Source organism: Cetorhinus maximus, chromosome 2 (assembly GCF_964194155.1).
Source record: "Cetorhinus maximus chromosome 2, sCetMax3.hap1.1, whole genome shotgun sequence".
NCBI lineage: Eukaryota > Metazoa > Chordata > Chondrichthyes > Lamniformes > Cetorhinidae > Cetorhinus > Cetorhinus maximus.
In genome coordinates this window covers 111,769,874-111,782,544 of record NC_135880.1, presented here as the reverse complement: position 1 = coordinate 111,782,544, position 12,671 = coordinate 111,769,874, and the positions used below count along the sequence as shown (strand labels likewise).

At 43.3% G+C, this 12,671-nt stretch overlaps 1 protein-coding gene across 4 annotated transcripts in view; it reads left to right on the top strand.

The window, feature by feature from the left end:
- The window catches only part of LOC144696783 (dual specificity protein phosphatase CDC14A-like), a 187,523-nt gene that overhangs the window by 50,525 nt on the left and 124,327 nt on the right, over nt 1–12,671 (top strand). For 3 of the 4 annotated variants that reach the window (XR_013580243.1, XM_078568539.1, XM_078568516.1), the window contains exons 2-3: nt 9,712–9,802; nt 10,266–10,341. Coding sequence is in view for 3 of the 4 variants with exons in the window: in XM_078568539.1 (XP_078424665.1) it covers nt 9,712–9,802; nt 10,266–10,341 (167 nt within the window). In the remaining variant the exon portion in view is untranslated. Of the gene's footprint in view, nt 1–9,072; nt 9,431–9,711; nt 9,803–10,265; nt 10,342–12,671 lie in introns of those variants that run through there. The other variant, XM_078568526.1, reaches the window with a different exon arrangement.

The window sequence follows — 12,671 nt, the reverse complement described above, 5'->3', positions numbered from 1 at the left end:
GTGGTGTCAAGCTTTGTGAGTGTTGTTGGAGCTGCACTCATGCAGGCAAGTGGGGAGTATTACATCACACTCCTGACTTGTTCCTTGTAGATGGTGGACAGGCTTTGGGGAGTCAGGAGATGAGTTACTCGCCGCAGAATTCCCAGCCTCTGGCCTGCTTTTGTAGCCACAGTAGTTATATGGCTGGTCCAGTTCTGGTTAATAGTAACCCCCAGGATGTTGACAGTGGGATATTCAGCGATGGTAATGCCATTGAACGTCAAGGGTGATGGTTAAATCTCTTTTGTTGGAGATGGTCATTGCCTGGCACTTTGTGGCATGAAAGTTACTTGTCACTTATCAGCCCAAGCCTGGATGTTGTCCAGGTCTTGCTGCATTTGAACATGGACTGCTTCAGTATCTGAGGAGTCACAAATGGTGCTGAACATTGTGCAATCATCAGAGAACATCCCCACTTCTGACCTTATGATGGAGGCAAGGTCATTGATGAAGCTGCTAAAGATGGCTGGGCCTAGGACACTACCTTGAGGAACACCTGCAGTGATGTCCTGGAACTGAGATGAATGACCTCCAACAACCACAACCATCTGTCTTTGTGCTAGATATGACTCCAATCAGTGAAGAGGTTTCCCCTCGATTCCCATTGACTCCAGTTTTGCTAGGGCTCCTTGATGCCACATGGTCAAATGATGTCAAGGGCAGTCACTCTCATCTCACCTCTTGAGTTCAGCTTTTTTGAACATGTTTGGACTAAGGCTGTAATTAGGTCAGGAGCTGAGTGGCCCAGGTGGAACCCAAACTGAACATCAGTGAGCAGGTTATTGCTGAGTACGTGCTGCTTGATAGCACTCTCCATGACACTTTCCATCACTTTGCTGATGATCGAGAGTAGACTGATGGGGCAGTGATTAGCCAGGTTGGATTTGTCCTGCTTTTTGTGGATTGGACGTACCTGGGCAGTTTTCCACATTGCCAGATAGATGCCAGTGTTGTAGCCGTATTGGAACAGCTTGGCTAGGGGCGCAGCAAGTTCTGGAGCACAAATCTTCAGTATTATTGCTGGAATATTGTCAGGGCCCATAGCCTTTGCAGTATCCAGTGCCTTCAGCCATTTCTTGGTATCACGTGGAGTGAATTGAATTGGGTGAAGACTGGCATCTGTGATGTTGGGGACCTCAGGAGGAGACCGAGATGGATCATCCACTCAGCACTTCTGGCTGAAGATTGTAGCAAATGCTTCAGCCTTATCTTTTGCACCGATGTACTGGGCTTCCCCCATCATTGAGGAGGGGATATTTGTGACGCCTCTTCCTCCTGTTAGTTGTTTAATTGCCCACCACCATTCATGACTGGATGTGGCAGGACTGCAGAGCTTAGATCTGTTCCATTGGTTGTAGAATCACTTAGCTCTGTCTGTTGCATGGTGTTTATGCTGTTTGGCATACAAGTGGTCCTGTGTTGTAGCTCCTATAGAAATTAACCCATCTGTTGAATTTATCCTGATAGGTATAACCTGACATTGACTGCCTTACCTATTCTTTCTGTTACTCCTTCAAAGAATTCAATAAGGTTGATTGAGCATGACCTTCCCTTTTGAAATCTGCCTTAACTACTTTTTACTATAATTTCAGTTTCTAGATCTTTTTCTGTTATGTCTGGCAAGCATTTTTTTTATCTTGTACTTTACTCACATTTTGGTTTTAGTGTTATGCCACAATTCGAATGGCAGAAATTACAAATGGCAAATGTTTTGTAATGTATGAATTGTAATTTGGTCTCCACAAGAAACTTGTCTAAGTAAGCGAATCAATCAAATCATAGAATGATAAAGTACCGATTTTGGCCATTCGACACATCGTGCCTGCAATGGCTATTAGGTAGAACTGCCCAATTAGCACCTCTCTTCTGTTCTTTCCCCTTAGCCCTGTAATGTTGTTCTCCTATAAGTATTTATCTAATTATCTTTTAAATGTTACCATTGAATCTGTTCCCAGCACCTTCTTTCGTCAGAACATTCCAGATCACAATAGCTCACTGAATGAAAAATGTTCCCTTTTGTCACTTTAGTTCTTGTCCCATGCACCTTAAATCGGTGTTCTCTGATTACCAACCCTTCTGTTGGAAATTGGTTTTGATGGAGGAAATGAAGAGAAACATTCATGATTTTGAACACCTCCATCCAATCTCCACTTAACCTTCTCTGCTCTAAGGAGAACAATCCCAGTTTCTCCAGTCTCTCCACATAACTGAAGTTGCTCATCCCAGGTACCATTACAGGAAAGCCTCTTTAAGGCCTTTACATCCTCCCTAAAATGTGGTAACCAGAATTGAACACAATATTCCAGCCAAGGCCTAACAAGGTTTGATAAAGATTTAGGATAACATCTTTGCTTTTGTACTCTATTCCTCTATTAATAACTCCAAGGATCCTATATGTTTGATTTTAACATGCTTCTCAATTGGTGGTTAAAAATGGATACGAGATCCTGGGCTTTATAAGTAGAGACATAGGCCCGGATTTTCGCCATGATGGAGAGCCTGTCCATTGTTGCAAAAATTCTGTAAAAGGCCGAAAATCCTCAGTCCTGCTCCTGAACCCAGCATTTCCCATCTTCGCAGAAGCGGGACTGGAGTTGGGCCAGGGTTCGCGCATGTGCAATTCGCAGAGGCAGCTGGCCATTAAAATCACCAGCTGTCAAGGAAATGCCCAGCTGTCAAGGGAATGTTAAGAAGCTGCCCAGCTGTCAAATCTGTCAAAGCTATTCAGAAAGTGCCTAACCTGTAAAAGTTACCCAGGAAATATCAAAGCTGTCAAGGAACTGTCCAAGGATATTTGGTGAGTTGGTGTGGAGAGGGAAAGGATGATGGGGGCATGGATTGGCACTAAGTTGGCAGTAGGGGTGTGAGGGGCCATGGGGTGTTGGTAGAGAGGCAATAAGTAGGCATAGGAGTGTGGGGGCCATGAGGGTGGGTGGGTGGGGGCATGGGATGGCATAGGGAGTGTGTGGGTGTTGAGGGATGAGGGCTGGAGGAATTTCTTTTTGTTTTATTATTGCTTTTTATTTATTTAAGGCAAAGAGACAGTCTCTGCACATAGTCCACCTCTGCACTCGGAAGCCTCTGGATTCATTCCGGGGTCGCCTGCCCCGACCCCTGTTTCAGCCCACCCCCACCGACCAAAAATCCCACCTGCAGGCGGCCATTTTTAAAGGTTGGTTTCTCCAAGCAGGGAAGTCTCCAGACTCGGTGAACCTGACCTGGGAGCAAAAATCTGGGCCATAGAGTAGAAAAACAAGGAAGTTGGGTGAACCTTTACAAAAGGCTTGGCCTCAACTGGAGCATTGTATCCAATTCTGGGCACCCCACTTTAGAAAGCATGCAAAGACTTTGGAGAGGGTACAGAAAAGATTTATGAGAATGGTTCCAACTTAAGTTCTGTGGTTAGATTGAAGAAGCTAGGGTTGCTCTCCTTAGAGAAGCAAATGTAAAGAGGTTATTTGATAGAGGGGTTCAAACTCTTGAGGGATCTAGACAAATTAGATAGAATTGTTCTCATTAGTGGAAGAATTGAGAAACAGGGGTCATAATCTAAGGTGCATAGCAAAAAAACCAACAGTGACATGTGGAAATATTTTTTTTTACATAGCAAATGGTTAGGATCTGGAATACACTTCCTGAGGGTGTGTTGGAGATGGATTCAATTATTGCTTTCAAAAGGGAATTGGATAAGCACCTGAAGAGCAAAAATGCAGAGCTACAGGGAAAGGGTGGGGAGTGATTTGCTGATGCAGAGAGTCAGCATGGACACAATGGGTTGAGTAGAACGTAAGAGACAGGAGGAGGAGTAGATTGTATGGCCCATCAAGCCTGCTGCGCCATTCAGCATGATCCGTGGCTGATCTTCTGTTCCATCTGCTCCCCATATCCCTTGATTCCCTGAGAGTCCAAAAATCTGTCCATCCCAGCCTTAAATTCATTCAATGATGGAGCAGCCATCAACCCATTGGGGTAGAGAATTCCAAAGGTTCACAACCCTTTGAGTGAAGTAATTTCTCCTCATCTCAGTCCTAAATGATCAGCCCCTTATCCTGAGACTGTGCCCCCATGTTCTAAATTTCCCAGCCAGGAGAATCAACCTCTCAATGTCTACCCTGTCAAGGCCCTTCGGAATCTCGTATGCTTCAACCCCTTATTCTTCTAAATGGCAGAGAATAGACACACAGTTTACTCAGTCTCTCATCCTAGGACAACCCTTTCATCCCAGGGACCAATCTAGTCCTGTACCACCCCCTTCCTTAAATATGGTGATATTTAAATATTCCAGGTATGGCCTCACCTCAAAATTTTTTAAAAATCCGTTCATGCCACTGGCTAGTTGCTAGTTGCCCTTGTTCAGAGAACATTTTAAGAGTCACATGTAGGCCAGACCAGGTAAGGACAGCAGATTTCCTTCCCTAAAGGGAAATTAGTGAACCAGATGGGTTTTTGCGACAATTGGCAATGATTTTGTGGTCATCATTAGACTTTCAATTCCAGATTTTTTATTGGGTTCAAATTTCACCATCTGCCATGGTGGGATTCAAACCCAGCCCCCCAGAGCATTACCCTGGGTCTCTGGAATACCAGTCCAGTGACAATACCGCTATGCCACCGCCTTCCCTAGTAATTGTACAATTGTAGCAAGACTTCTTTATTCTTGTACTCTAATCCCCTTGCAATAAAGGCCAATGTGCAATTTGCCTTCCTAATTGCTTGCTGTACCTGCATGCTTAATTCATGTGTTCCTTGCACGAATACACACAAGTTCGTCTGTGCATCAACATTTACAAGTTTCACACCTTTTAAAAAATATTCTGCTTTTCTATTCTTACAATCAAAGTGAATAACCTCTCACTGCCATACATTATACTCCATCTGCCACCTTGTTGCCCACACACTCAACCTATCTATATCGCTTTGCATCCTCTTTGTGTTCTCCTCACAGCTTGCATTCCCACCTAGCAACTTAGATACATTACTTTTTCTCTGCATCTAAGTCATTAACATAGATTGTAAATAGTTGAAGTCATCCTTGTGGCACTCCACTAGTTACAGCCTGCCATCTTGAAAAAGCCCCCTTTATCCCTATCCTTTGCTTTCTGTCCATTGATCAATCCTCTATCCATGTTAATATATTACCCCCAAACCCATGAGCCCTTGTCTTATGTGTTAACCTTTTGTCTGGCACCTTATCGAATGCATTTTGCAATTCTAAGTATACTACCATCTACTGGTTCCCCTTTATTTATCCTACATCCTCAAACAACTGTAATAAATTTATCAAACGTGATTTCCCTTTTGTAAAACCATGTTGACTGTCTGATCAACTATGATTTTCTAAGTGCATTTTTAAGACTGCCTTAATAAGAGATTCCAGCATTTTCCTGACAACTGATATCAGGCTAACTGGCTTATAGTTCCCTGTTTTTCCTTTCTCCTATTGAATAGCGATATTACATTTTCTATCTTCCAATCTGTTGGGACCATTCTAGCATCTTGGAAATTTTGAAAAATCATAACCATTATTTCTTTTAGAATCTTTGGATATAGGCCATCAGGTCCTGGGGATTTGTAAGATCTAAGTGCCTCAATTTTCTCCAGTACTTTTCCTCTGCATTAATTACATTAATTTCCTCACTTTTATTAGCAAGCAGGTTACCCTTTATTTCTAGAATGTAACTTGTATCTTCTACTGTGAATACAGACACAAAATGTTTGTTCAATATCTCTGCTATTTCCTCATTGTTCCTGCCTCTGCCTCTAAGGTAACAACTTCTATGCTGTAACCATTCTATTTTCCTTTTCTTCAACCACTATCCTTTAATGTTGACACGGACTTCATGTCAATTGCTAACTCTGATTGTGCGCCTCACAACAAAAATAAAAGCAAAAAACTGCTGATGCTGGAAATCCAAAACAAAAACAAAAATACCTGGAAAAACTCAGCAAGTCTGGCAGCATCTGCGGAGAGGAACACAGTTAATGTTTTGAGTCCGAATGACCCTTCAACAGAACTAAGTAAAAATAGAAAAGAGGTGAAATATAAGCTGGTTTGGTGGTGGGGGGGGAGGGGGGTGGGGGGGTGGTGGTGGGGGGCGGGGTGTAGAACTGGATAGAGGGCCAGTGATAGGTGGAGATGTCACAGACAAAAGGGCAAAGAAGTGTTGAACGTGGTGATATTATCTGAGGAATGTGCTAATTAAGGGTAGAAAGCAGGACAAGCAAGGTACAGATAGCCCTAGTGGGGCTGGGGTGGGGTGGGGGGAAGGAATCGAAATAGGCTAAAAGGTAGAGATAAAACAATGGATGGAAATACATTTAAAAATAATGGAAATAGGTGGGAAAAGAAAAATCTATATAAATTATTGGAAAAAAAGGGGTGGGGGGGGGAATCGGAAAGGGGGTGGGGATGGAGGAGAGAGTTCATGATCAAAAATTGTTGAACTCAATATTCAGTCCGGAAGGCTGTAAAGTGCCTAGTCGGAAGATGAGATGCTGTTCCTCCAGTTTGCGTTGAGCTTCACTGGAACAATGCAGCAAGCCAAGGATGGACATGTGGGCATGAGAGCAGGGTGGAGTGTTGAAATGGCAAGCAACAGGGAGGTCTGGGTAATGCTTGCGGACAGACCGAAGGTGTTCTGCAAAGTGGTCACTCAGTCTGCGTTTGGTCTCTCCAATGTAGAGGAAACTGCATTGGGAGCAACGAATGCAGTAGACTAAATTGAGGGAAGTGCAAGTAAAATGCTGCTTCACTTGAAAGGAGTGTTTGGGCCCTTGGACGGTGAGGAGAGGGGAAGTAAAGGGGCAGGTGTTGCACCTTCTGCGGTTGCATGGGAAGGTGCCGTGGGAGGGGGTTGAGGTGTAGGGGGTAATGGAGGAGTGGACCAGGGTGTCCCGGAGGGAACGATCCCTGCGGAATGCCGCCGGGGGGGTGAAGGGAAGATGTGTTTGGTGGTGGCATCATGCTGGAGTTGTCGGAAATGGCGGAGGATGATCCTTTGAATGCGGAGGCTGGTGGGGTGATATGGTGAATACACGGCCGGGGCTGGGATTGGAAGGAAGCAATCAAGGTGAACAAGGCAAAAGAGAGATATGAAAATCCTGACGGAGGGAAGAGCAATACTCCTTCAAGGTAGGCATTCCTTGAAGAGAAGTGACAGTCAATTAAACACTAAGATAAAAGCAAAAAACTGCGGATGCTGGAAATCCAAAACAAAAACAAAAATACCTGGAAAAACTCAGCAGGTCTGGCAGCATCTGCAGAGAGGAGCACAGTTAACGTTTCGAGTCCAAATGACCCTTCGACAGAACTAAGTAAAAATAGAAAAGAGGTGAAATATAAGCTGGTTTAAGGGGGGGGGGGGGGGTGGCGTAGAGCTGGATAGAGGGCCAGTGATAGGTGGAGATAACCAAAAGATGTCACAGACAAAAGGGCAAAGAGGTGTTGAAGGTGGTGATATTATCTGAGGAATGTGCTAATTAAGGGTAGAAAGCAGGACAAGCAAGGTACAGGTAGCCCTAGTGGGGGTGGGGTGGGGGGAAGGAATCGAAAAAGGCTAAAAGGTAGAGATAAAACAATGGATGGAAATGCATTTTAAAATAATGGAAATATTCCCTCCGCATTCAAAGGATCATCCTCCGCCATTTCCGCCTACTCCATAATGGTGCTACCACTAAACACATCTTCCATTCACCCCCACCCCCCCCCCCGGCGGCTTTCTGCAGGGATCATTCCCTCCGGGACACCCTGGTCCACTCCTCCATCACTCCCTACACCTCAACCCCCTCCCACGGCACCTTCCCATGCAACCGCAGAAGGTGCAACACTGCCCCTTTACTTCCCCTCTCCTCACCATCGAAGGGCGCAAACACTCCTTTCAAGTGAAGCAGCATTTCACTTGCACTTCCCTCAATTTAGTCTACTGCATTCGTTGCTCCCAATGCAGTTTCCTCTACATTGGAGAGACCAAACGCAGATCGGGTGACCGCTTTGCAGAACACCTTCGGTCTGTCCGCAAGCATTACCCAGGCCTCCCTGTCACTTGCCATTTCAACACTCCACCCTGCTCTCATGCCCACATGTCCATCCTTGGCTTGCTGCATTGTTCCAGTGAAGCTCAACGCAAACTGGAGGAACAGTACCTCATCTTCCGACTAGGCAACTTACAGCCTTCAGGACTGAATATTGAGTTCAACAATTTTAGATCATGAACTCTCTCCTCCATCCCCACCCACTTTCCGATTTCCGCCCCCCCTTTTTTTCCAATAATTTATATAGATTTTTCTTTTCCCACCTATTTCCATTATTTTTAAATGTATTTCCATCCATTGTTTTATCTCTACCTTTTAGCCTTTTTCGATTCCTTTCCCCCACCCCACCCCCACTAGGGCTATCTGTACCTTGCTCGTCCTGCTTAATACCCTTAATTAGCATATTCCTCAGATAATATCACCACGTTCAACACTTCTTTGCCCTTTTGTCTGTGACATCTTTGGGTTATCTCCACCTATCACTGGCCCTCTATCCAGCTCTACACCTCCCCCCCCCCCCTTAAACCAGCTTAAATTTCACCTCTTTTCTATTTTTACTTAGTTCTGTTGAAGGGTCATTCGGACTCGAAACGTTAACTGTGCTGCTCTCCGCAGATGCTGCCAGACCTGCTGAGTTTTTCCAGGTATTTTAGTTTTTGTTTCACAACAAAAATATGTTGGCTGGCTAGCTAGCTAGCTAGCTGGCCTAACCCTCTTGTTTTGCCTTTGTTTCCTGCACAGATAAGGATTTTGTCCTTACTCTAGCTAATGCACTCAGCTGCAGCATCTCCACTGTCATCAGGTGTGAAGCTCCGAGATGTCAATACTGAGAGGGGGCGGACCTTGTGGATGACGAAAGGTGGTTTTCCCATGGCAACCATCAGGGCCACGCTCCAATAGGCGGGTTCGTATTCGGTCGCTGGCGCTGGGCTGGGTGCAGCCCGCTGAAGCCAAGTGTCAATCAGGCATCGACTGACCAATGAGGGGACGGTTCTCAGCTCCGATTGACAGGCAGGAGGGGGAAGTGAGAGGCAGTTTGACTTGCGGACTTTCCGTGGTGATGCGACAACTGTTTAAACATCGGCAGGACTTTTCTTAAATGTTTCCTCTTGCGCGAGTATTGTAACAGCGTTTGCTGCATGTATTTTTCAGCCAGGGTGAAGTGCTATGAAAGTTGACCTTGGACGAGCCTCGCGTCTATTATTAACGTTTGTTTTTGCCCGAGGCTGGGCGCAGCTCTGCAGTTAAAGTGCGTCTGTCTCTGCGAGGAGAAAAGTTTTTGCAGCTTTGTTTCGTTTTTGTCTAAGTTGCGGAATGGCGGATGGAGAGGAGCTGCTGAATGCGGCGGAGTTTATAAAAGGTGACGACTTGTGTAGCTCGATCTAGTTTTAAAATGTGTTGCATTGACATGCAGCTTCCTCCTCCGCAAACTCGACGATTTAAGGTATGGCGGTTTTAAATTTTAAATGGCTGGAACTTCGGCAGCAGCCTATCGTGAAGCGCCTGAACCATGGGCATGTTTGTGTGGATGAAGACAAACGCATATCCATTTGATGCAATGAGCAAATGTGCGGCCAGCTTATATCCCTAAGCTATTATGGTCGATTCTGTTTATAATTTTTGTCATTGTTTCTGTTTCAGATCGGCTGTATTTTGCTATTCTTCGACATAAACCCAAAAACACAGCGAACACGCACTATTTTAGCGTTGATGATGAGCTCGAGTATGAAAAGTGAGTTTATTTCAGTGACTTTCCCCGCACTTTAATTTCCTGTAAGCTCGTCTTAAAACGTTACTGGCTTGAAAACTTGGATGTGCCTTGGTTAATTCGCAGCATCGCCCCAGATCTGTCAGAACAATTCTTGATGATTAAGGAGTTGATGTTTTATTAAACCTAGAAATATATACTGAGTTAAGTAACGAAAATGTGTTGAAGATTTGCTTTTAAACTGAATGAGCTGTCAATTTTCCACTGCATTTGTATCGGGCTGAAGATTTATTGTTACATTGCTTAACTAGTATGGTTATGAAACTTTAAACTGATGGAACTTACCTGGCTCTTTACATTACTAGGCGTGTATAAAGAAGTATTTGATCATGTTATCAGCTACCATGGTGTGGTGCAAACTTGATGGACCAGCTGGTATTTACGTGCCTTCAAATTTGAATGTTTCTATTTCATTTTTGTCTTCCAGTTTCTATGCAGATTTTGGACCTCTGAACATGGCCATGTTATACAGATACTGCTGCAAATTAAACAAAAAAATAAAGGTAAATGAAATGTTTCTTTTTTTAATGTCTGAAAGTGCTTTTAAACAAATGCCAGAATACCAAGGATCTATCTTCAAGGAAAGTAAGAGATCATGTCTGTGAGTTTTCCAGGAGAAAATTTCAAGTTAAATCTCCATGTACAAAGGGATCTTAGTCTATTGATTCAAAAACAAAAATTGCTGGAAAAACTCAGCAGGTCTGATAGCATCTGTGGAGAGGAAGACACAGAGTTAATGTTTCGGGTCCGAATGACTCTCTCATCAGAACTAAAGAGAAATAGAAATGTGGTGAAATATAAGATGTTTAAGAAGGGGGGTGGGTGGGACAGGTGGAGCTGGATAGGTGGAGGCCAAGGGGAGATTGCCAAAGACGTCATAAACAAAAGGTCGAAGGGGTGTTGACGGTGATATTAGCTAAAGGATGTGCTAATGGTGACATTAAGGATAGAAAGCAGGATGAGCAAGTGACAGATGGCCCTAGTGGGGGTGGGGTGGGGGGGAGGGGATCGAAATAGGCTAAAAGGTGGAGATAAAACAATGCATGGAAATAAATGTTAAAAATAGTAATAGAAATGTTTTTATCTTAGTTTATTGATTTTTGGTCTAAAAGATACCTGTGGCAGTTCCAGTATATTGTTGTACAAACTAGGTTTCTCCCATCAACTATAGAGTGCTGGAATGTGGACTTGTAATTCCATGAATAGTGAGTTAAGCGTTTTAGCTAAATACGTAATAAGAGCTGAACCTAAGAGGGTTTTAACAATGCAATTAGTTGATCCCCTGTGGCATTGCATATGGGATCCGTAACCTGGTGTTGTCTTCAGATGACCAGAGGATAATTGGATCGGACGTGGGGAGTGGTGGAGGGCAGGGCGCAGACATCATTCAGTCTCCATTTGGAACTCAAATATTTGATCCTTATTTTTGTTTCCATTGAAACTTCCAATGTCAAAGTTTATATTGGGATCTGTTATGTAAATGTGTTCATACTGTAATTGCATCATCTTGGGCACTGAAGTGTCCATAATTTTGGAGGGTGGAAAAGTGTCTAATTATAACTCAAGTTTTACACAAGCATTTCTTAATTTAAATATGGGCATAAAAATTGACTGAGGTGTGCACAGATGCAAGATCTGTTATTGCTTAGATTGTAAGGAACTTGACATTTGGGCCATATAGAATAAGTAGTTATTGTTTTGCGAGATCAATTCTATATACTTAATTCTGGAGCACATTAGGTTTTCAATTATTAATAATGATCATTATTTTAAAACTACATGGAGGAAAAACACTATCCAATATCTACATTATGGGATGCTTAAGAACTTGGAGAACTAATGTAGTCTGGTGACTTGATCAGAGTTAAAATGATGCATGGAGTAACTGCACTCTGAATAAAAAGTGAAATATTCATTTTGCCCTGGTAATTTATGATGGCATTTTACAAGAACTGAAAAGCTTCTTTTAACTTGGAGGAAGTTGAGAATGTATTGGATCACCAGATACTTCTTGGAATTCGTGCAACAGTTCCATCTGACAAAACTAAGCTCAGGTCCTTGGTTCAGGACTCTGAAGTTAATGAGAATGTGTATATTTAAGATTTAGGCAGCGATGAGTTTGGGTTGTGAAAACCTTTGGATCTGTAGATGAAAGGAAGGAAGGAAGGAATTCTGCAGTCTGGAGGAGAGAGAGTAAGTGACAGTGTAATGAGTTTTGATTTCAAACCTGGGATGCAAGGAGAAATATATGCAGTATTTTGGGAACTTGAGGGATGAGAAACAAGTTCAGATGAGCATTAATAAAGTAATATTCAGGTTGGAAGTTACAGAGAATCATATTATGAGCTTTTTCTTTCCTCCTCCTTCACCAGTGCAAGAGATATCAGAAAAATTTGCCCAGATGAATCAAATGTATTGTAAAGAAGTGTTTGGCACAAAAGAAATGTAATCTATCATCAAATACTTGTGATTTTTTGGGGAGGAGGGTTACAAATGGAGGAAAGGCAGCCTTTAGACTGGAAATGCATCTCTTTTGCACACACAAAAATTGGAATTTGGTGCAGAAATGTTTAGTCCTAGTGCAGAGAGGGAGAGGGGCAGAAGAAATACTGTTGCTTTACCCAATGTGTTAGCATGAGCATTTGTGCAATTGCTTTCTCCCTTCCAGTTTTCCTGCAGCCCCCCACTGAGGGAGGGGCAAAAAAGCAGTGGCTGAATAAATAACACTAATGGGAACACTAGACCAAATGTCAAAATTAAACATATGGAGGTTGGTTTAGTACACGGCCTGTTTGTGTTGAGACCTGGGTTTGAAGCAAGTTTAAATTGATGT